Raw genomic sequence first — 25,165 nt, forward strand, 5'->3', positions numbered from 1 at the left:
AGTAGGATAATCGGCTTCCTATACTCTCCAGGCTCTATCTTTCGAGTACAAGAACTCTAATCATATTCGCCGCATAGTTGCCACGACGAACGATTTCTCAACACGTATACATGGATATTTAGATTGGAGCACCCCGGCCGAAACTTCCTGTTAACAGCGTTGCTGTAGTAGGACGCCTCGTCGCGTCCTATAGCGTACAACGTTCCCACCTCCGAGAACCAAATCCAGCCGTCTCGTATCTTGCACACACACACACACACACACACGACATCTCGGTTGCTTCCGTACGCCCACATTTCGGGTTGCCGCCGTATACCCGGCGACGGTTTAAACGAGGAAATCGTTCTGCGCCTACACACGGCGTTGATCCGCCATAGCGCCGAATATGACCGGGCGTCGAAAGGCAACTTATCGGAGAGTGCGTAGCTTTTTCTCGATACCTGAACGTCGTCCGCCATGACGCATGACCACGCGTACCGTCTTTGCTGCCTCGACGACTGCGCGACCATGCGGAAGCTCTCTCTCTCTCTTTCTTTTTTTATTAATCGAGTGTTTGCAGCAGGGACTCGTGTACAGTTTTGTAGGTCAAAAGTGTAGCAGTGTGGGCAAGGTGGCATGTCATGACTACTTTTTTAGGGCTTGTAGCCCAGCTGAGAACGAGAGAAATAGGAAGGTGGAGGGAGTAATGAAAAGGAACGGCGTATCTATTGGCATGTTGGCGTATCTCGGACTGCCGCCACAGGCTGAGTGAATATGATCCTTTTGGTTTTGTTGCTTGGTTTTGTGTTGTTGTCTCTTCATGTGACGTGGTACGCTGAGTGTATAGGTAGCCTTCTGAGTCACGAAATAAACCGTGAGTTGGAAGTTAGCACTCACTCTCTTCTCTGTTCCTTTTTCATCACCCCTTCCACCTTCCTTTTTTGCTCGTTCTGAGCTGCGCTGCAAGCCTAAACATGTCACAGTTTTGTAGATTTACGCGATGACTAAAAGATAAATTATCTGCACATTGACTCTGTGAGTAGCTCGATACATGTCGTGTGAGAGAAACAAATAAAAATAAAAAAAAGGTTTAAATGGCGTCGCGATCGAGCGTCTATAATTATAGACGCAGGAATTCGTCGACAGAACGGAGGGTAAGTGAGAAAGAAAGCCGGGCGACAAATTTCATTCGCACCGTAAAAAGCATGTCATATATGTCTATATTAAGTGTCTCACTTAGTGCCTATCTCTGCGTATCTGTTCACATGTTTTCTACACTGTGCATAGTCGGTATTTCAGCTTCGCACCGTAAAAAGCATGTCATGTATGTCTATATTAAGTACTCACTTAGTACCTATCTCTGCGTATCTGTTCACGTGTTTTCTACACTGTGCTTAGTGGGTATTTCAGTTTGGCACCGTAAAAAGCATGTCATATATGTCTATAGTAAGTACTCACTTAGTACCTATCTCTGCATATCTGTTCATATGTTTTCTACACTATGCGTAGTCGGTATTTCAGCTTGCTCTTTGCACGTTATAATGAGTCATTTCTTTTTACTTACGTTGTATTTATATTTAAACAAGCATTGTCTTCAGGTCTCGTCTGTTTTATTCCCATTCCTACTAAAACCTGCGTCTACTAAAATTCGAGAATTAAAAGAAAGCTCCAGTATCAAATTTACTATATGTAACTCAGCAATAAGAGACGATAACAATTATGTAAACTGTACCCTTTTATTACATATGTAGTGGACAAAAGTGATGGTTAATAGACCGCTGTTGCAACATACCGCCAATCGGCGAGTAGCACTTTTGCAAAGCCTTCGTAAGCATTGCAACAGCTTCACGCAAGCGGCCATATATCGAATTTGTCGGCTAGAAATTCTCTAACGTACGTTTGACAAAACTGCGATATGTGTTTTTGGTGCCGATCGTTGGGGATTTCTGAACTTTGTGCTTGTATTTTTTCTTACTCTACTTATTTCAGGCAGCATTAAAAAAATTGTTGCATTAAATCAATATTTGTTTCCTACAGTCACCGAAATTTAACTTTCTCTTTCTAACGTACAGTGCTGCCATAATTGTTTGGCGTGCGTCGCTATATTCGGACAAAGAGGCCGCTGAATTCCCGCTTAGTCTTGCCGCTTTTTTATTTATTGAAATGAATATTAGGAGAGGTTGGCGCCTTTATGGTGGCACCGGCTACTCCTTGTCACGTGGCAAAGAAATAAATTTGCGTTAAAAGGGGGAATAGCGACACAAAATATGACACTCGCTAGAACATTGGATGAATGAAGAATATACACACCAACAGTACATGAGTCGCAAAGTTTTGTGCATTAGTTCAGTGCACACACATAAAGTTAGATGTTTTGAACAGCCAAAACACACAACGCTGTAATACACTGCAAGTACAGAACAGAATTATACATGTTGCGTAAAAGTTGCGTTAACCACGCACATCATTTATGCACCACGAACAACATTTATGTTACTCATTTAGCGTGTTGGGATCATCTGAAACTGAATATTTTCCCAAAATGTTGGTGTCCTCTAAAAACTTTTTCAGAGCAAGAAGTGCTCTTCTTTGAAGGCTCGCAGTTGGCCATGGGCCAAGTATCTTTTTTATACTGAATGGGTTCTGTCTAATAGCAACAAATTTGCTTGCAGTACCATTCTTTGTAGATCGTATTTCGTGCTCTCCAGGAGGAGATTTTTGAAGCAACTCTCTTAAGTTCAAGGTCGCTAAAGAATGTCGCCGGGTGCTATTCAGAAAAAAGTTTGTCCAACCAAGAAAATCGTTAAATCTAGCGACGAAATCGTTGAAATGGTAGCACTGCAAAAGCAAAATGTTTCATTAAAATCCTCAACAGGATTTCGGAAAAAGTTTATTTCAACAAAAGACGAAGCGAACACTGAGCCACAATGACAGCACAATTCCACCAGGAGGATAACATATGCAAAGTACGAAGCCGCGTATACATGGCACCTTTTGAAAGAAGTGTCCCAGTCCACACTCACTAACATAACAATATATACCCACGGAAACGCACAGTTACACATAAACACATTGGCTCAATACAGGAAATTATGTTCGATATGTACAGTGTACACAATGGTTATGTACAATGATGATATGACTTTACATAGTTTTGTAGCGATGCTACGAGATGTGTACATACAAAAATGACCCTTTATAAGAGAACACGCACACACAGAAGTTACAGGCACTCACATTCTGTGCGCATTCAATGAACACTTCTGATGTCCGGGCTACAAGAACCAGGCTGGTCGAAAATTAAGCCGTACGCGTCCACGAGCAACCGACAGGAAACGGCATGACCACTGTCGTAGGGAACTCTTCTTCCCCAAGGAAGAAGAACTCCTCCGACAGAAACGACAGCAGCTCAGAGTAGAGCCTCCCCAGAAGTATAAACAGAGCGCGGCGACAATGTCCCGCAGTAACTGCCTCGCACCGGTTACGCCACAGAAAAAAGGCCCGCGGCAATTCAAAATTGACTTGAATTCAGTTCAATTGAAAGTGTTAAAAGCCGCGCAAAGCCACCACGTGAGCATCGACCCCATGTGATAAAGCACGTGCTCGTTGGATTCTCGAAGGGGGCGATTCGGACGCAGCGAAGATGGGACTATTCCCCACCGCTCTAGTCTGTCATTCCTAGCGCGTTCCGGAATTTCATACGCATTTTAAAATCAAAATGGTTTCTCGAGATGCTATAGTGGCACACCATCCCACGTAACGCCAACACCAGCTCTGGTCGGGCGAGAAGTTTCTCGCTAAATGAAATGTGCAGCATCTGTAACGTTTTTAGGGTTCAGTCACAACGAAGAATAACTTAGCCCGCGATGTGCATTTTTTAATCATTAGTTGCAACTTATTTCCGCAGGCAGAGATTTTTCGTTCACGATCGTAAACGGACACTGCAGAAAGAGGAAAGTTACCCGTGTATGTAAATCATGCTCACGCAGAAACAACACACACGAAAGATGGGTGGAGACGTCCTGAAATTTCTGCAGCAGTTGGTCGCGTTTGGGCTTTTTTCGGCTGAAAAATTTAATGGTGAATTAGCGTTAAATGCGAGAGAAGTGCGTTAGCACTTCGCCGCACCTTTTTGAGGTCACGCATCCACGGTTTAAAACGCATTCACCACATTGCTAAGTGTTGTTCGGGAGCTGTTTCGACACTCGTCCTGCCTCTTCGAAGATCCTACACTGCAAAAATGTTTACACCCTTAACGGTGCTTTCTTGTGGCACGGGTAGAACCCCTACCGTTAGGGCCTTACAAAAGCTTATAGAGGATGACAACGTAGCTTAACTAGACGTTCGATGACAAAAGACGTAGTTGAAAACGATGTAACCATTCTGACAACCTTGAGCGCACAGAAATATCTGACCGAAGAGTTTCACATCTATCCCTGGGAAATTCTCCTGTGGGACATTTCTGTGCGCCCAAGGCTGTCAGAATGATGACATTGTTTTCAACTACGTCTTTTGTCTTCGCAAATCTAGTTGAAGCTCCGTTGTCCTCTATAAATTTTTGTAAGACCCTAACCGTAGGGGTGTTACCCGTACTGGAAGAAAACACCCTTAAGGGTGTAAACATTTTTACGGTGCAGTGCAACTGACGGGGGTCCGTCGGTTGCTATTAGTACACATACATACATACATACATACATACATACATACATACATACATACATACATACATACATACATACACACATACATGCATGCATGCATGCATGCATGCATACATACATACATACATACATACATACATACATACATACATACATACATACATACATACATACATACATACATACATACATACATACATACATACACCTCTACCCTGACACCGGCTTCACACACTTTTCCACTTTGACTACTATATGCGAACGCATTAATAAATGCTCTCGAAACTAGCTGGTTTGAGTACCTGGTCTTTTTACAATGCATCGTTACAGTTTGGCAAAAAATGTGCTCGCGACAGATCTTGACAAATTTAACGCTCGCCTCTTGACGGAAAAAAAGAGTCCTATGACACTGGTCCGGACAGGGTTCATTACTTGAGGTCTTAAATTATCTGCTCCCATACTTAAGCGCTTGTGAATTTTGCGACCGGCTCTGAAAGTTGCAGTGAATTGCATGGCGTTAGTGCGTACATGTTTTTTTTTTTCACTCTACATCTTTATTCTCTCCTAGCTTCCACCCCTCTTTTATTCCCTTTTACCCTTTCCCCAGCACAGGGTAGCCAGCCGGTACATACACCGGCTAACCTCCTGTCTTTTCCTCTCTCTTTTTCTCTCCTCCTCTTTCTCTTAGAATGCAATGTAGTCCCTTATGCCGATAGGCAAACAACTAGTTGCAAACAAGCGTCAACAAAATGCATGTCAACACGACGTGCTGGGACAGCAACTGGTTCTTTGCCCTGCCGGTACACACTGCAATGCACTAGGTCATGCCCCAGCCGGTCTAGGCGTTGTCTCACGAAAGCATTTCCGCGTTTTACGTGTATTGGAATAGGAAAATTGTAGTAGGCCCCGAGCTAAAGGTTCCTTTTAACTGTAGGTGTGTGCGAGGATTCGAAATTTCGAACGCGAATCGTAAAGGCCATTGCTCTTGTATTCGTATTCGATTCGAGAATTAGCTATTTGGAAGTCGTCGTATATACCTTTTTGGTCGAATACTTAAAGGGATTACAACACTCGTCGCACTGTACACTGAGAAGTACCAACGCAATGTTCGGACCCTTCCGACTGATTCTACACAGCGGGAGAACTGTATGGTTGTTGCGCTGATTCACCAGTTCTCGAGAGAACGTGTGGAGAAAAGCACTCTTGCACAAAAGCATCCAGTCGTGAAGTAAGCATTGCCTCGCTTTGGGTCGATGACAAATTTGCTGTCTCGATTGGGGTTAGGTCGGTCCATTTCTCAAAAGGCCCCTTCATCAGGTGTGTTATGGCATAAGGGGTGGGGCACAAATAATGAACAATGTCTCACGAGGAGAAAAAAGTAGCTTCACTTTAAAAGATGGAGGGCCGCAATATGATGCATTCGAACAAAAGATGCACAATTAGTTTGTCGAGGCTGAAGAAACATCAGCAACGAACATAGGGTGACTATAGCAATAGCAGGGTTCTTCAATACCTTTCATCTGGTCATGAAATTTCCGCGTAACGCTATGGGAGGGCTTCACATAGCGCTTCACACAGTTATGAAGTGACCAGTGAGGATTAAAATGACTTAGAAAGAAACTAGAGGCTCAACTTAACAAGAAATCAGAAATTGATTGCTGCCCAAACTAAAAAAAAAAGAAAACATCACCGCCAACCTGTGAAAGTGCATGTAAAGCGAACATGTTGCAACATGTTCATGTTCATGTTGCAACATGAACATGTTGCGAACATGTTCCACGTCTGTGGAAGTGCGGTAGACATCCTCAATCTCCTAGGCACTACGCCCAAGCGCAACGGCATTATTGAACTGATCGAATGTTTAATACTAAACTCCGTCAGAAAATGCGTTCAGTACGACTTACAGACGCGCTGCAGACATGATAGCTCCGAATTGTTATTCGAATATAGGAGATAACATAAGCCTGTAACGCGTAAATTGAAAGACAAAGCCCTTTTCGAGCTGTCGTTCGGGGTCTTTGTCTGAGTGGCCACTAGGTGGCGGTAGCGTTAGCACAGCATGCGTCCTCGTTTTCGTCGGCGCTACGCCAAGCGCAAGTGCGTTATTGAAGTAACTGAATTTCTAATAAAGGGAAAGTCAGACATCCACCCGTTCGTTGCAATTGACACAAAGGAAACCCATGCGGGTTCCTCGAAAGAAAAGCCTCGCAGTTGAAGAAAACTTCGTCCTCGTCCGGGACTCGAACCCGGGACCACCGCCTTTCCAGGGCAGCCACTCTACCATCTGAGCTAACCAGGCGGCTAGCAGATGCCAGGGCAAAGTCGAATTTGTCTACAACTCGAAGCAAAGGCAAGACTTTGACGTAATAGTTCTGCGTAAACCCGCAAGGTGGCGAGAAGTAATTATTGAAAGGAAAATCAGTCATCCACCCGCTCGTAGCGATTGCTACAAAGGAAACCCATGCGGGTTCCTCGAAAGATAAGCCTCGCAGTTGAAGAAAAATTCGTCCTGGTCCGGGACACTAACCCGGGACTACCGCCTTTGTGAGGCAGCCGGTATACCATCTCACCTAACCAGGCGGCTAGCAGGTGGCAGGGAAAAGTCAAATTGGTCAACAACTCAAAGCAAAGGCAAGATTTTACGTAATAGTTCTGCGGAAACCCGCAAGGTGGACCCCGCAGAAACCTGCACAACTACTACATCAAACTCTTGCCTTTGCTTCGAGTTCATTCTCACTTGAAAGGAATTGTGTGGATGACACCGCTTACGAGATATGCGTCATCAAAATTGCGGTAAGAATGCGCTGACGTTCCACTTACTTTCTCAACAAAACGTTGCTTTGTGCATTGGAACACAAAAGTAACTGGAACGCCAGTGCATTTCTCCGCAAAGTTCGGGAATTAGTATCTCGAAACTGGTGTCATCCTGGGAATTAGTTTCAAGTGAATCCGCCTTGCGAACTCCCCGGCTAGAATTCGCAAATTACAATATGTGCCATAAGATTATTGGTTAAAAACTTAATTAGTGGATTTTGTCAATTACTGGATTATGCATTTAAATTTTTTGTATGTGCAAGTAATATCCGCTTCTTCAAGTAGATCACCTCATGTACAAGGATGGCAACTTTGAAAAATTTTTGAGTGTTCGCTGAAACACCCGGTATGGCGCTCACTGCAGCTTCCAGTTTACTTGGACCTCGTGTCCTTACTGTTAATCGATGGAATAAACTGCCAGGAGGCGTTGCCTGTATTACTGACCAGGTGGAGTTCACTCACAAATTGAATAGTCATCTTGTGGTAGATAGATAGAATAAACTGTAATGTCCAGCGGGAAAGGTGATCTACCCACCCCCCGACACGCAGGTCAGGGGGCGAGTGCCGCCGCCTCAGATGCAGGCTGGGAGGTCTTGGGTCCCAGCAGCCTCTTCAGCCAGTTGGACGAGACGGAGCTGGAGCTCAGAGTCCGAGCTGCGCAGCAGGGTCTCCCAGGTGTCTCTTGGGGTATGAACGCGCATCTGTGCATGTCTCGTTTTTTTTTACACAGATAGTTATATCAATATGTGACATTCGGCATCTTGCTTGTATTTATTATGCTGTCCATTGTGTATTCTTCTGTTGACACCACTGTTCACCCTATATATAGTTGGTTCAGTGTTCGGTTTTCTCTTCTAGTTATGAGTATCTTGTCGTTCTGACAGTTTGTATACGTTCCTGCTAATTTTTTCTTTGTGTATACCTTGCCTTATGTATTGATTTCATGTGTGTGACCCCCCCGTGTAGTGCCCTCAGGCCTTTAGGGTACATGAATGAATGAATAAATGAATGAATGAATGAATGAATGAATGAATGAATGAATGAATGAATGAATGAATGAATATAGCAATCATTATAGTTTACACCAATCAAATTGCTGTGTGCATAGAGCCAGAAGCTCGAGATACCACGCAGTCTTAATCGTGGGGCTCTAAAATAAATCGGGCATTCAGGGTTTTAAAGCAAGGCGCTAATTCCTTCAGTCGCATGACGTATTGAGAGACTACGAGTATAGGTTTCTCTCTGCTACTAACGAGAAGCTTTATTTTTTTCCACGACATCGGCGAGTTATCTACTTAAAGCAAGTGTGGTAATATGGTTGAGATAACTTGTTTTTGTTTGCTTTGTTTTTTAAACCGTTGTCACAGTATGTTTTAGCGGAACCGTTCACTATACTGCTCCAATCCATGCACGATTAAACCACGCAATGTGTATTTATGATTTTTTTTTTGTCACGAACGAAAGACAGTCTTTAGATCGGCCAGTTACCTACGTAGGCCAAAAATGATAGTATGGGTAAAGTAACTTGATTTTACAACCCTTACAACTACGCTTAACGGAACCGTTAAAACTGCACAATATACCGCTCCAATCCACGCGCCGTTTATTCGCATACGCTTTGCTCAGTAACCGTGAAGCACAGCCGAAGGAGTTTGTTTCTGTAACCGCAGTAATTGTACGTTTAGCGGAAACGTTAAACTGCAGAGGCGGTATGCGATGCCGCTTAAATGCACGCACCGTTTGCCCGCATATACGCTTCCCGCCGAACGCCGTCACGCTTAACCGAGTGAGCAGCGACCCTGAAGTGCGCACGTTAAGGGCGATCAAGCGTCTGTCATTCTCATTCAACGCACCGCATTCAGATTCGCGCTTGCTTGCGACCCTGATACGCTACAGTATACGACCGCGAACGCACGCCTCTCGGCAATCTCCATCACAAACGTATACGCGATCTCGAACCAGGCACGTCTCTCGAACGTTTTTCTGTATCCCTTCCCTAGACTTACGCCTGGCCGGTGCCTTTGTTCGCCGAAAGTCCACGCCTAGCTCACTCTTGGTCGGCTACATGCATGCTGGTACGCATTATTCTGCCTTCCATTTGGGTAGCACGCGATAGCTGAATTCCTATAAGCTCGTCGTCGACTTGTTTAGCCTTCCGTGCGCCACCCGCGCGGTGTGTGTGTGTTCTCGCGTAGAGGTTACGTTCTGTTTTCTTTTCGTTTCGTTCCGTTCCGCGCACGGCACCCGTAGGCTCCTCAGAAAAGAGGAGTGCTGTACATACTATATACTGCCGTCGCTTCGCCTTATTGTTCCATCTTATACGCTCATTTAATCTGCGCGTACGGGGGCGCATTTCTTTTCCGCCTTCTCACGTGGAGCATGTATGTATACCTTTATACGCGGCAACATGTTGCCGGCTTGCGCAGCAGAGCGCGAAGTTTTTTTCGTCTGCTACCATACGCGGCAGCAGACGGTCACGGGCCGCGGCGCCATATCATCATGGCGGCCTTCCACAGCGCTCCACACGCAGACGGCGCGGCGCGCGGCCCTCGAATGTGATGCATCGCGCTTATGGCTGTGATTGTGTACCTGCGGGCCTATCTTTGCGTATGCGGAATCGTGCGCCTCTCTTTGTCTTCACTCGTGTATACGCGCTCAATTCGTCTCTTTTATTTGCTCTTTTGAGGCACCGAAACCTGACGTTGTTACCCGTGTGGCGTAGTGCCAGACGTTGACGAGTAATGCGCGTCTGCAACACGTGCGCATGGCGACTTCTGCTCGCGCCCTTGCCTTCCTGGGCTTCGCTGAGCGCTGTTTATGTATATATATATATACACAGTGGCGCCATTTCCCCACATTTGAATGTCGAACACGCCCCACTGCTCGCTTTCTTATCTCCCAAAGAAGGTACCGTTTCCCTCGTGAACCCGCGGGAACAGACGACGCTTTCTGGGCGGGCAGGCAGGCATGCCAGACGTGAGTGTGCAGTAGCAGAGGACGTCGACGGTGCGTCGTGAGTCGAGAGAGGGGCGTGCTAACGCGAGAGGGCGTGCTTGTGTGTGTGCGTGCGTGAGTATTGAGTAAGCACGCAACGCGGGATTCGCGTAAAGAAAATGCGCCGTGTTTAGAAATCGAGAGAAAAAGGGCGGCAAGAAAAGTCAGAAAAACAGAAGAACCGCGACGAACGAACTGTGTCCAGTTCCTCCTGCCTGCGTTTTTTGGTCATTGTTCTAACGTCGTCCGTTGTGCGCAGGTCGCTTGTTTCGCGCGGATCGGCTCCTGGCTCTCTCTCGCGGCCCTGCCCTAAGCCCGGCTTGCCCTGGATTTCGACTTGGAGCGTATCGGGAGTCAAGCGAAAGGGGGAAAAGAAAGAAGTAAGAGGTTCGGGGCGAACCGCCGATGTCGTCGCCGATCGTCGTCCGGGTGCTTTCTTGGGGTCTGCAGCGGGTGAGGAGGGCGCGACGCGGGGCATGTTTTTCACGCTAAGCCTTTTTTTTATCTCGGCACGAATCTGCTCTCCGTGCAGTACGCGTGCGAACCAGACGAAAGGGACTCCAGAAGAAGAACTGCGTTCGTGGGAGTAGGACCAACGCCTTCTGGACAGTCTTTTTTTCCCAAGCAGACGGCTTTGGTGACAGATCCGGGGTTTGTGCGCTCCCTCCTCGATGTACGAGTCCTGCATTTGCGTCGATTAATCGACACGGCAAGTTTTTTTGCTTCTGGCTGGTAAGCTTCCGGAAGTGTCGCCATCCGAGTTGCACCTTCGCCAGCCGAGGCACGATCGGCCCTGATACCGACCGAGGGACGTTTCATTTGCTATCACGTGCATGCCTGGATGTGATAACTGACTTCGCACCACCGACCAGGCGATAATATACTTTCTTCGTCTCCGACGGGCTCTGCCGAAGACTCGGCGTTGGTTCCCGGCTCCTGTTATCACGCAAGAACATCTCGGCCGGCTTTTGAACCACGGCTAGTGGTTTAGCGTGTCAAGGTGATTGCCAAGAGCCAGATATTAGGCTTTCGCTGCGGTGCAGGCAAGTGGTCGCTGATTGGTGCGTCGCGTCCGTTTTCTCGGAGTGACGTGCGTAAATATGGAAGTGCTGCTGACGACGCCGCTTTCGTCAGATCGTGTGACCCGCGACTCGTCGTCTGCTACGAGCCGCGTCGTCACAAGTTCGTCTGCTACGGCGTTGTGGTGGAGGAGGCTGGCCGGCAGAAGACGCATCGCCCCAGGTGAGTAAGATGCATGGAGATAACTCTAATGTTGATTCAGAAGGAAGACGGCCAGTCTGTCAGGCCAAATATGGGATACGCCCTGGCCCGGCGTTGTGATGAGAAAATTGGTTTTGTCGAAGAAGGTGGATCTCGTCATCCCTGGCTTGCTTGTCCAAACACGGGAAATTTCGCGGGAAGTTGAAGGCTTAAAGTGAATAACAAGGATTGCACGCATCATTACAAAACTAAGAGTGCGAGAAAGACACTGGTCGTAGAAAAGTAACACGCACCGCACGCGCTAATGATGTATTAGCAATGCAAGTTTTCTAGTAATGCATTACCAACTAGCCCACCTATCCGTACTATTGCGAGGATTGCAGCCCTGATCGAGACAAGTCCCCTTGTCGATACGTTGCTTCCAAGGACAATCCTCGTTATTCACCGAGAGTCCTAGTTTTTGGTTGTGGAGAGACGTCACGTGGTCTTGTTGGTAGCTCTGGCAATTTCAATTTGCATATTGCCGTCAGTACCGTGCAGCAACAGCGCGTGACGTCGTATTACCAACACTAATGCCCAAGTACAACGAGGCATCTTTGACAAAGAAAGGGCGACCCATCGGAACGTCGGCCCATCTGTCTCAGGCACTCGACCGCCAATTTTTATTCGCAGTTAGTTTTTCATCTGTGTGCTCTACATCTTAACGTTGCTTCATTCCTCAAAAAGAGGACAGACAAAAACACGTTCTCTGTCTTCAGAATACCGAGTACGCGATAACTCAACGCCCATTAAGAATGCAGATATGGTTCGCTACCACTCGCCAGAACAGTTACAGCAGAAGTTTTTCCCAGCATAGTTTCGGTTTCGGGAAGGGGGAACGAGTCGCGAGCTCAATGCAGCAGATTATTACGGAGGACGTACATGGATCGCGAAAACGCGAACACCTTAGTTAAAAACACCATCATTTTCGAGCACATTCTGATGGGACATTTGCTTTATCAACTAGACTAAATATGATGTTTCGCGTATTAAAGGTGGGCAGCACGAGTCAAGCTTAAATGAACACTTAGATCATCACTGCTCTTGCAGCACATTATTTGCCCGAAAATAAGGTTTACTGTCGACACTCACTTTCCATTTCATGTATACGTAAAAAAAAAAAATCGAGCTGTTCTCGGTAGGCAACCACTGAACGGAGTGGTAATAAATCCGTCGCATTAAGAAAAAGAAAAGTTACATTCTACGAGCTCTTGAGCGAAGGCTCATACATGAGACCTCCAATTACTTCATTTCTCACAAATGTTGCGAAAAATTATAAAAAGAAACAATGAATGAATTAATCTTTTTCTTAGGTCAAAATATACCGGTTGCTTTTTTAGAATCCACAGGAATTTTTTTTTTTCAAGTTCACTGCAGCATCTAGCGCTAATCTGCTTGAGCTCGATTACTCGAAGAGGCGGATGTTACTTTCGCGATAAATAAAGAAATGAGGTACCAACAAATTAACAAAATTTAACTTATCGACTTTTTAACTAATTACTTTAGGCTAGATATCGTGTTTTACGAACTGAAGACAGCGACTGCTAAGGGCACATCCGCTGAAAACGAATCTTGAATCTAGCACTTGTTTGCAGATTAGGGCCGTGAAATTCGCAGTAGAAATGCACTGTTGTTTCACTTCCTTTTTATATGAAAACGTCATCTTGTGCACTGAAGAACAAAAAATAACTGGAACGCCAATGTAGCTTGTCGCAAAGCTTGGAAACTCATGTCAGGCAACTGGCATTGTCCTCAGAATGTTTTTTTATCCAAGCGGAAATGTTTTGACAGCTCACCGTCTTCAATTTGTAAGCTGCATCGTGTGCCGTAAAGCAATAGGTCTAAAAGGTAATTCACGAAAATTTGACAGTTAGGTGAATATGCATTTAGCCTTCTCGTGCAAATAATGCCCTGCTGTTAGAGCAATCCAGCTGAAGAAGTAGAATCACGCCGCAGGCAATGTTTACAAACTCGTAGCTGAATAAATAAAAACAGAACTAATGCTTTCGCATGCACTTAATACTTGAGAATTCCAAGGCACGTACCATGCAAGACATACGTAACAGTACAAGTACCAATGTAGCAACAGAGATTACGAAGCAGAAAGAATTTTTCAGGGCAAACAATGTGAAGCGTTATGCATACATCGTATCACTGATGAATAATTGTTATATATATTTTTGATGACTTTTTAAGGCACACGAAAAAGTGTTTTCCATTCAACGCAAGCGCCGTGCCATTCCATATACTAGTGAAGCATACATGCAGCATCGAGTACATTTCTTCCTCCACCGCGCCATGCGCGTGGTACTTGTAATTTGCTGCTTTACAGTTTGCTTTGTGTGTTATGAGCTCCCTTTTGGACCACAGCATCTTCTTTTTTTTTTTAATCAGCGCAACTAATCGATCTTTGTGCTCCTTATCCCCACTATTGTAATGCCCTCGAGCGAGTGTAAGTATTTGAAATGAAAAAAAAAGTATTCGTCATAAAAAAAAGGTCAAGTTCTGAAATCGGCATTAACTGGCGCATCAACCGTGCACGGAAGACATGACCTCATAAGGACAAACTGGGCTGGGTGAATTCACATTACTTGAAAAACTAAATGCAGCACCGCACACACAGGTATATATATATATATATATATATATATATATATATATATATATATATATATATATATATATATATATATATATATATATATATATATATATTGTCAGTGAATTGTGAAAGTACTTTTGAGAAACGCTTGTAAACAAGAAACTATTTCGTTTAGACTGGAAACCGGGTTTCCATATTTGTGTGCCGTATGCTTTTTGGTACATCTTGTCGAGAGAGGTTTAATGTATCGCTTCAGTGTCGAGTTGGAGAAGTTGTAAGCTTGTTGCTTCACGTTTTTATTGCATGGCTTCGGTAATAAAAGAAAATATTTTAGGCTTGAGATCTGATCTTTGTGTTTTAGAATCACTGGAGTTCAACTTTTTCTTTGAGTTGAAACAACTTCTATGAAACCTATGCTGCCATCAAACACATGCTACCATGAAATCTTCGTAATTATCTTTGGATGTCGCGCTTGCCCGTCAGTACCTTCTGGTGATCCTCTTAATAGTGGGAGCACATGCTGGTGTGAATCCATGTGCACTGAACCTGCTATGACAGACGCCAGCAAGCGAACCGAGAACACATAACAAGTGTCGCTATATAAATAGAACTGTCGAAGCGACAAACGACGGCAAGTTTGTTCACCGGCGTCTGCTTGCCTTCGTAGCAGACGACGACAAAGGTTCATCGTCTGGTCGCCGATCGCCGTCCGCACCGGTTCTCTCCGGGTACGACACGCCCGTTCCCGGATCATTAAGACGCGCATTTATAAACGCCGCGCTCTCTAAATGGCAAAGCAACGCTCGGCGATTCGTGCGCGTTAACAAATGACACTTGCGGGAGCGGAGCATAGCTCTGCATTGCGACCGGAAAGCCCGAGAGACAGAACGCGGAAACGCCAGCTTCTGCAAGTTAGCGCCGCGCGCGCCCACCCGTCTGCTTCCGCGATTAGCAGCAGACGAGGACGTCGACGGCAGAGGTTTATCGTCTGTCCGATCGTCGTCTGCGGGGGGTCGCTCGCCGCGCTGCTCTGAGTGGAATCTGCGCCTTCGTCGAATTTGTCGCGCACGTTTCGACGGCCCCACTGTGCGAACGCTTCGGCTCACGTGCACCCAAAACAGCATTGAATCGATTGTAGACGTTTTCTGTTTCCGCGTAGCTGTTTCTCCGCTTCCTCTGCACGTCGTAGGTACACACGTACAGGGCGGTCGCTTTGCAAAGTTGTACTTCGACTCGTGACCTTCCACGCGCGAACTGACACGGTGTTTCTCACCGAGAGCTTTCTAAACTCGAGCCGCTGCTGCATAGTACATCTTCTCGTTTTTGTTTGCTTACATTCTTTTCTCAACTCTTTGATGCTCACGCTGTACTGGCCATCGTGATGCTTCGCCGTCTGCTATACGGTTCGCGCCCTTTTGTCTTCTGGTGCGTCTCGCCTTGGCTTTGAAACTGCCTTTACTAAGGAACGTGTTTTTTTAGAGCGTGGGCTATGCGAAGCGTTTTCTTCTGCTTTTCGCGCGCCTCCATATTTATAGCTCAACCTTGCCCGCGTTTATCCTTTGACTCTCTGCGGGGGTGTTCTGCGGTCGAGGTGGTGCGAAAGAGAAAAAAAAATGGCGCCCCGGCGCCATAGCTTTGGTCACGATCGCCGCGCGCGCGCTGCCCCGGTATAGTGCAAAGTCACGCGTTTCACTTCCTTTTTGTTTCTCTCTTCGCTACCTTTGGAGCTATTACTGACTCCGTGCCCCCGCAGAGATCACTACGATTTGAATCAGACCGGACCATGTTTTACAGCTTGACGTTGCCTTGGAGGAGGGTGGAATGCTTTAGCCTTCTTTATTCGCTCGTTTTTAACTTGACTGCCTCTCGAAACTGACCTTCATTCCGACTCGACTCCGCACTGAAATCACGCGCTCAATCTGTGTCCAGGCAGCGATGTTTCCGAACATGCCAGTCTGAACATGACTCACTGATGTGTATGCTATATAGTTCTCATTTCGACAAAATGTCCTCGCGGATCTTTTTTTTTTAATTTTGTATTTACCGCAGGAACACGCAACATTAGGTATAGCGCCTCGCCCGAAAGGGATATCATTGAAAGCGATAGCAATAGTCAACGTTCAACAGGTGCTGTAGCTTCTCAGACGGTGTTCTAACTTCTCGGAATACGCGGGCGTGGTATGTTGGCCTGACGCAGCACGTGCGGTAACTGCTGCTGCGCAGCAGAAACAGCGCCCATGGCATCTACCAGGACTCTCGCAACGCTGAGGAGCGTGGGCCGGTGGCGACGCTTTTCATTGTTTTCAGGCGTCGCACACCTCAATGGCGGACGAGGTGAGACTCTGTTTTGTAGCTTGAAGTGCGTTCCGCTCGAACCACTGAGTTCGCTACTGTGTGGTGTGCACAGAGCTTCTAAGCTTGGAATGGTTGTGTTTGGGCGCGTAACCCTAGCGCCAGCAGTGAGAGGTAGAGTGCTACCGTATACAGCTTGAAGGGAGTATGATGGCGCGTCCAGTTGGCTTCGTTATTTTCTGCAGACAAACGCACTGCACGTCTCTCGCGTAACTTAAGGGACCTTTGGACCCTTCTCGCGCATGCGCTCAGCGCAAACAAGTCGATACCGCGATAGCGGTACCGATGGCGATACCGATAGCGATACCGATGGCGGCACCGATGGTGAAAATGCGCCTCGAGTTTCCGTGTATGACGTAGTAGTTCTGCGGAAGCCCGCAAGGTGGAGAGAAGTAATTATAAAGGGAAAATCAGACATCCACCCGTTCGTAGCAATTGCTACAGAGGAAACCCATACGAGTTCCTCGAAAGAAAAGACTCAGAGTTGAAGAAAAATTCGACCTGGAATTTTTCTTCAACTCTGAGGCTCTTTTGTAGCAATTGCTACGAACGGGTGAATGTCTGATTTTCCCTTTATAATGAGTTTCCGTGTAATTGCTATCGCAATAAAGAATGCCGCTCTTGGCGATAAATACGGTGCTGGCAAATCAGTTCTGCGGAAGCCTGCAAGGCGCAGGTAAGTACAGGCGCAGCCACTGCTGTTGAGAACACGGAGGCCATGGAATCGCTCCGCAGAGTGCCCCACCCATCGGCGCCTCACGAAATATTGCTACACGGGCGCAATCAAAGGAATTGGCGAAAAGCTTGGGCAGTCGTCTACTATGCTGAGTCGTCTGCTATGGTGAGCCGTCTTGCCAAGACTTCACGAGGCATCGGTGGTGGTGCTCCGCGGAGCGCTGCCACGGGCTGTCGTGTTCCCGCTAGCAGTGGCTGCGCCTGTACATGAACGAGTTGCATTGTCATGCACTTAAATTGCAGCGTGAATCTACAAAAGGTGGATGACGGTCTGTCATCCACCTGAGTTGTCATCCACAAAAAACGTGGGTGACCACTCAAGTGGATGACATTTTTCCCCCTTTCAAATGTGATGTTCTGCTGTCGTTGTATTGAGTGGCACTATAAGATGAATTTTTGGCTGGAAGCCAACTCCGATGCCACCTGTTCAATTACGTGTGAAACGCAGAGATTCTTTAATGAAACACCGGAACCCCTGGGCCAATTTTAATTAAAGATGTTGCAGTTGAGAGAAAAAGTTAAAATATATAGTGACTGTAGCAAGCGAAATGTTTATTTAGGGCTTTGGAGTTTTTAAACAGGTTGCCGAAAATCGGCAAGTACGAAAAAGAAAATACGAGCATGAAGTTTCTCTGCACCAAAAACAGTTATCATAGTTCTGTTAACTGCTTCCGTTAGAAAATCTAAAGCGTACAAATTCGATATATGAATTTATATCTTACGTGAATTAGTTAGATTGGTTACAAAGATTTTGCAAATGTCCTACTCGCATATTAGTCGTGTATTTGAGAGCCATGTATGATACATCAGTGTTGCCCGCTCTAGGCGTACTATTAGGCAAAGTTTTTAGGATTGTATTATCTTTTTTTCGTTGCACAATCGCAGGTAGCTTGATAGTTTCGTTTTCAGAATTTTTGCCATTTTTCAACAATTTTTAATAAACATTGCTGGCCTAAATAAAAATTTGGCTTCCAACAGTCACTAGATCTCAGCATTTCTTTTAAATGCAACAAACCCCATCAAATTAGGTCCAGCGGTTGCCCCCTCCAAACAAACAAACAAACAAACAAACAATTTCTCCGTTACCCTGTATTTAGATAGAAGCCCCAAGCTACGGATATACCTTTCTGCTTCCCTACTTGTCTTCTGCACCTACTGCTGCCGCCTTCGTTACTTCTCTCCATAAGGAGTTATTTCAAAACTTTAAGGTAACGAGACTATGTATAGAAAGTATTTACCAGCAGTTCATTAAGTACAGCTAAATATTCGACCTGACGTATAAAATTCGGCAGAGCCGAAGGTGCAGGCCACCCCCCTTACGTCGAGAACACTTTTAAGGGGTCGGGAGCATGGTTTTAAAACCTGTGTCGACCCCCCACCCCCCACCTCCACACCAATGCACAAGAAATCAAAGCACACCAGCGACACGACCGAGGCAACTGGGATCTGTCATGCACAAAACTGATTTTCTGTCTCCACATTGTCCGAATTGCGACCAGAAGAGGAAAGGTGCAGGAAAGAAAGTTGTCTAAAAAGTTGTCATTTCGCGTTTTCATGTTCTCGGAATATTTTATAAGATATTTAGCTTGCTGACGAACCTCTTCCGTTACCCGTGCCGCACATGCTCCTCGACACCTGTACACCGGGAAAGTGGCAAGAGGTGCTGAAAAGTGTGAATTGCAGGGCACGTTAACTAAGCCGCTGTCAATCAATCAATCAATCAATCAATCAATCAATCAATCAATCAATCAATCAATCAATCAATCAATCAATCAATCAATCATTTTATTTCAGTATCAAAGACACTTCAAAGACTCACGTCCGAGTGACGCATCGCGTCCATTGACCCGCACTGCATGATGACATTAATAGAACGACGATAATGGCCACGCCGCATTCCGACGAGTTTCTTTTCAGCGAAACCTTCGAAATCGCGTGTAGATATAACGCGAGGCGGCGATTGTTTTAGTGTCAAGTGCGCTGTGCTATAAACGTGAAGCACTTGTACGCATTTTCCTTGTCGCAGTCCAATCATAAAAACTTCGCTCTGCCAAAGGCGTGCCAAGTGCAACCGTCTATAGTCGTTTCGGTAGGTTTGAGGTTTTTCAAACGTTTACAGAAAAGCGTCGGTGCGTGATCCTTTTGCGCCGTTGAAAAGAAGCAAGCGGTGACCCGGATAAACGGCACAATGCCACAGCAGCAGCGGTCATACGGCCGGGTCACGAACTGTTGACAGATATTAGTGGTCACCCTTCCGTGACGGAGGCCTTGTATTCGGTGTAACGGTAGCCTTTGCGGAAGCGGAATCCGTCTCCGAATGTGCCGGTTAAAGAAGCAGAAAAAGAAAACATACGCACGAAGCAACAATTGCAACGAAAACATCGTCGGCTATACCCACAGAGGTCGTCTGCTCCTGAAAATATCGTCTGCCTGCAATCTAACCTCAGCTATTCAGCCTCACCGCAGATGAAAACAGCAAAATAGCGGAAAGGAAAGGGGAAAAAAAGGTAATGAAATGAAAAAAAAGTCAAAGAAATACTGTGGGCTACCAGGAACGGACCGAACGGTTTTCGTCGGTCGAAAAAATGGAAGCATTTGGTTTCGAAGAAGCAGACGAAAAGAGAAAAAGAAAGACTCGTGATCCGAACTCGCCGACGATGTGCCCTAGCTATACAGTGGCGCACGCAGACGATAAGTACTGCGCGCCTATATACGACTGGAGGTCGTCTGCATTTGCTGTGTCGACGCGGATGACTGGCTACGAGTTGGATCCTTGCTGGCTCCGAGCGGCTTCGTTTCTTCTATGCTCGGGGAGAGGAAGTGCGCGCGGTTTCCTTCTCGCACAGCGAAAACCAAACGCATAAGCGGTAGACGCCATCTGGATGGTATCTCACAGGAGCAGTAAGAACGGGCTACCGCGATGCCGTATGCTGAATAGGTTCAGTACTGGTATCACGGGCGTACAGCTATACAGCAACAGAAACAGCGCTTCCTATATCGAAAAGAACAGAAGAAAGAAACTGCGATGGAGGATTCGGGCATTTGCGGTTATGGTCCGTTAAGTGCGCCTCTTCCCGTATGGTGGACCAGCTTTGTTGGTAGTACGGAGAAAAGTGGCGAGCTCATGGCCTCAATAGCAGAAACATGTGTGAGGCCTTAAGTTCCTCTTTGCAAGCCAGCCGAAAGAGATCGTGCTAGGTGGGAGGTCTTCCTTGAGTTCATTCAAGCTCCTTCACTTACGGGCAAGGTCGTGTGTGCGTTATTTCGCCCCTTTTGAGTTTTCGGCTTACGGGTGAGTGCGAGATTAAGTTTCTGCCATGAAGTTGCTGAAACTGAGCTGGAAGTTCTTCGATTAATAAATCAATCAGTCAGTTGTATTGTGCCGAATAGAGTAACAGGCACACAAACGTGAACCCCATAGCCATAAGGTTGTACTTGTAAGATCCTGGAGAGAAGACACACGTATATGTATCTATATGTATTTAAAGAAGTGTGATATTCGGGAAGCACGTAAGGTAATACATGTAACACGATGTAAAGCATATTCATGAAAGTGCTGAACGAGAAGATTAAGCATATTGATTTACTCATGCGTGTCAGAAACGTGGTAATGCAGAAGGCCTTTGAATGCGTTACTTAATTTAAGTGTCCCCCCCCCCCTTTAAATGAAATGCCCAATGTCCTAAGATAAGCTATTCCAGAGTCTCCTGGTAGCGTATGCATGTGAAAACAAACGGTAATCCGTCCTCATCTTCGGGACGGGTAATGATGTTTACATGCTAATAACGACGACGTTACTAATATCAGCTTACAGACGATAACCATAATTGTCACGGCGAGAGAGAGGTGATGAAACACAGAACACCATTCTCGGTGAAAGCAGCGAAGAGGACATGGCCTGCAAACAGTATTCAAACGAATAATTGCAATAAATCGAGGCGGTGGGGGGGGGGGGGGGGGGTTCGTAACATTGCAACGCAACAGACCGGAGAGACGCCGTAGTGCTCGCCTCTGAATTAATTTTTACCACCTAAGGTTCCCTAACGTGTTCAGAAAGCATGGCACACGACTGTCTTAGCGTCCTTCCGCGCATTATAGTTCCAGAGAGAGCTGAACACGCTACGTTGGTGTTCAGTGGCATTAAGCGGCCACAGAGCCATTTTCAAGCAACCACCAAAGGCAAACGAGGAGGTCTAGTGAGGTGAAATATTCCAGGAAATGAGGCGACACTTATGCACACCTACAGACGGGGTCCCGCGTATTGCGTGGTAGAATCCTCAAATCGTTAAAAGACTACCTAACTTGCAATGAATCTTGGCAGATGGGTCGAGTGCTTCAGCGCTCGGCAAGGAGCCTTCGTAATGTTTCTAATAGCTTTCGTGTATAACCTTCTACAGCCCCTGTAATTTCTCCCACCTGAGACTCTTTAATGTGTGGACAAAGCATGGTAAACAATTGCTTCTTTTGTTAAAACGCCAGCATCAGCTTGACATTGGATGTGGAAAATTCAAGCACCCAAATTTTTCGTCCATATTACGCAATCTTTAGGCTTGAGTGATCTCTGCGAAGATTCCAGCATCGGCTAAATATTGCATTTGGAAAAGTCACGATCGAAAAGTTGAAAATGTTGCACATGCGAACTTCTGCAGCATTGATTGATCTTTATGAAGCTGAAGATTCCATTCGAAAAAAAACAAGTGTCATTAGTATACAACTGTCCAGATGCGTAAACTTCTGTACGCTTGAGAACTCCAGCATCAGCTAGAGTCTGCATTTGGAAACTCACTAGCAATAGGTTAAAAAAATATTGATTTGGACTTCTGCAGGCTTAACTAATGTTTATCTGTATTCCAGCATCGCCCAAAGACACTATTTGGAAAATCGTAATGCCAAAAGTTTACGATGGTTTTCAGTATTCTGCTAGCATGGCATGTTTATAAAGACCCAATGTCGGCTAAAGGTTGCATTTAAGAAATCAAATGCAGGAAATGCAGTAAGTTTTGACCTTGTTCGCACATCTTTTCCCGTGCTTATAGCGCAGAAAACTTGAGACAAAATGAACTGAAGTTGAGACACACACCGGCTTCTGTGTGTTTTGTCTCAACGCTTTGCGCTGAGCGTTAGAACAAATTCAGTAACTTATAACGCTAGTTATAAAAACTTCCGCAGGAATAATTTATCTTTATGAAGCATTACCTAAAGATTGCATTGGAAACTTCTGCTTCTTGCCAAGACTTCAGCAACAGAAAAATAATTCTTGGTCCTATGCGAATTCCTGCAGGCGTGACAAATTTTTATGAATTATTCAACATGAGGTAAAATTTTCATATGGAAATTCTAATGACAAGAGGTTATACTGAACTTTACGTAAACTGCCGCAGGTTTAAGTGATTTTGATCTAGTCTCCAGCATCGGACAAATATTACATTTTGATATGCCAATGCTACAAGTTTACAGTTGTCTCCACGACAAACTGCTGCAGGTGTGAGGGATATCCGTGAAGGCTACATCATCAACTAAATATTGCATTTTGAAATCCCACTACCAAAAAAGAAGTTATAGTGGTCTGCTTTGAACTGCCGAATGTTTGAATCGTCTCCTATGAAGACTCCTGCGTTAGCTGCATATTTCATTTTAATGCGGGCCTTTTGAGGGAGCTTTCCTCTACTGACTTGACGTTCTTTCTCGATGCATGCCTACGATGATTTTGCGTACATATTCGAAATGGCTCTTTCTTTATTTTTTACCTCGTTGGCTCACGATGGACGAACCGGGTTATGCAGTGGTGCCCCAGCATTGGATGGCTGTCACTCTTAACCCTGTAAGCACGCAGCCAACCGGAGCCTTCGTTTTTTTTTTTTGTACACCGATGTACGAGCGGCTGCAGCTGTTTACGCCGTTCTCTCGCAGCCCTTCCGCGTATCTGTTGGCGGTGGACGAGCTAGCGCGCGGTCTACCGGAGACGCCCCCCCCCCGCCCCCCCCCCGTACCCCCGTAGACGGAAAACCGCTGACCCGTTGAGCGATTGGAGCCGGCCACGGTCGCGTCGAGGGCTGCCGTTCGTAGTACTACACGCGTGGGCTTCGAGAACTCGCCAAATGACGGACGCGCGTCTCCGTGTGACCGTCGTTGGCCTCCGGTGTTTACACCCCCTGCCGCCAGATGGGGCGGGTGAAGTAGGGGCCGGGGAGGTGATGGAGTAATGGCGGTGCGCAAAGCAGAGTGGCTGCTGGACGACTTCGGGATGAAAAAAAAATTGGGTATATATATCCTGCGACGAGGTGAAGGTTCGTTCGAAAGAAAGAAAGAAAAAGAAAGGAAACCAACACGCTCGAGTAGAAGCTGTACTTAGAAAGCCAGTTCGTAGCCGAGTCGAGGGCGAAGACGGGGACGTGACGACAATGACAGTTACAGTGACGATGACGGTGGCGAGACGAAAGCGTGAGGAAAACGCGGCGGCGAATGTCACACGACTGCCGTCCATCGACAGCGAGTCGACGAACGCGACAACGGCACGATGACGGCACGATGACGTCATGATGACGTCAACTCGGTAGGCCATGTGGTCTTGACTCTATAGGCAAATCGCTCGAGTGGCTGCAGTGCGCATGTGCACTAGTACGTTCTGTAAAGATATTCCTATACATAGTATGCACGCACGTCATTCAACGATACTCCGCGACTTCCGGTTTACGGCAGCGCCGTGTTGGGGAACTTATAGGCCTATGCATAGAGTTACTATACTGACTCTAGAGGACAAGCTACCCATAGGGCCCATGCATTAAAATCGGGAACCTCAAGAGCGCCGCCATGTTGCTACGCGCCGAGGTTGCCAGCTCCTGAGACGCTTGCTAGACTTGGTGACAGTAGTCAGTTTTAATCCGGCAACAGTAGCAGCGCAGCAGCATGGCCATGCATGGCCTCTCGCTTGTAATGTTGTGATGTATGCGTGCAGCCGTGTGTTTGGGCTTTATAAGTTGGTTCTTTATTCTATGTTGCGGGATGGTGTGGGTGTGGTCCATGTTGGCCGTACAGCTGGCAGTTATGCAACCGAGGGATGATCCTGTTCAAGTTTCCGGCGGTATGCGGTTTTCAGCGGTCGCGCCTGTTGCAGGAGTGTCGCTCGACGAGGTTACGAGCTCGAAGCTGTGGTCAGATTCTTCGTTGGCGTTCCGTAATTCTCTTCTCACGGGCGCGGTATGTTGCAAAAGCCGCTTTCGCGATCAATCGTCGCGACGATAGATCGGGTTTTTTTATTATTATAAGTAATGATCCAGCTGTAGGGCACATGTAACCGACAAACGGAAGTCTCAGGAGAGCACCTGAGATGATAATAGAGCAGGCGGCGCAGGAACTGCAGGGCACCCAAGGGACAGTGGGGGGATCAAAGCTCGAAGCAGAACGGTACGTAGGTTGGGCCGCCGAGGCAGGTGTGTGCCAGGGAGTGTTCGCATGGACAGCTCCCCTGGCACGCGCAGCCGTGCCTCGCAAGGTCGAGATACCATAGAGGCACCTGCGCCCATGATCTTTCTTTTGCCTCGGTGCAGTGAGCACGATTAACGAGAATAATACGGAGGGTATCCGGTGCAGTCGCGAATGCGTCATGGCAAATGTAGCTCGCGTCGCCTGGCGTGTGTAGTAATACCAGAGTTGGTTGTATGAACTATATGCATAATACGCTTTGTTACGGTACCTTAGCAGAATGGGTCTAGAGGACGGTGTTGGTACATTTTTTCGTACCGCCCTAATCCTATACCCCCTTTTATAT

At 46.4% G+C, this 25,165-nt stretch overlaps 1 protein-coding gene across 3 annotated transcripts in view; it reads left to right on the forward strand.

The window, feature by feature from the left end:
• Positions 1–25,165, forward strand: part of mwh (multiple wing hairs) — a 349,065-nt gene that overhangs the window by 73,135 nt on the left and 250,765 nt on the right. Inside the window, exons 1-2 of one of the 3 annotated variants that reach the window (XM_070523975.1) lie at positions 8,004–8,141; positions 10,708–11,690. The exons of 1 other annotated variant lie outside the window; for it this stretch is intronic. In XM_070523975.1, the coding sequence (XP_070380076.1) occupies positions 11,549–11,690 (142 nt within the window). In that variant the 5' untranslated portion in view covers positions 8,004–8,141; positions 10,708–11,548. Of the gene's footprint in view, positions 1–8,003; positions 8,142–10,008; positions 11,691–25,165 lie in introns of those variants that run through there. One more of the 3 variants, XM_070523974.1, reaches the window with a different exon arrangement.

This window comes from Dermacentor albipictus, chromosome 8 (genome assembly GCF_038994185.2).
Source record: "Dermacentor albipictus isolate Rhodes 1998 colony chromosome 8, USDA_Dalb.pri_finalv2, whole genome shotgun sequence".
NCBI lineage: Eukaryota > Metazoa > Arthropoda > Arachnida > Ixodida > Ixodidae > Dermacentor > Dermacentor albipictus.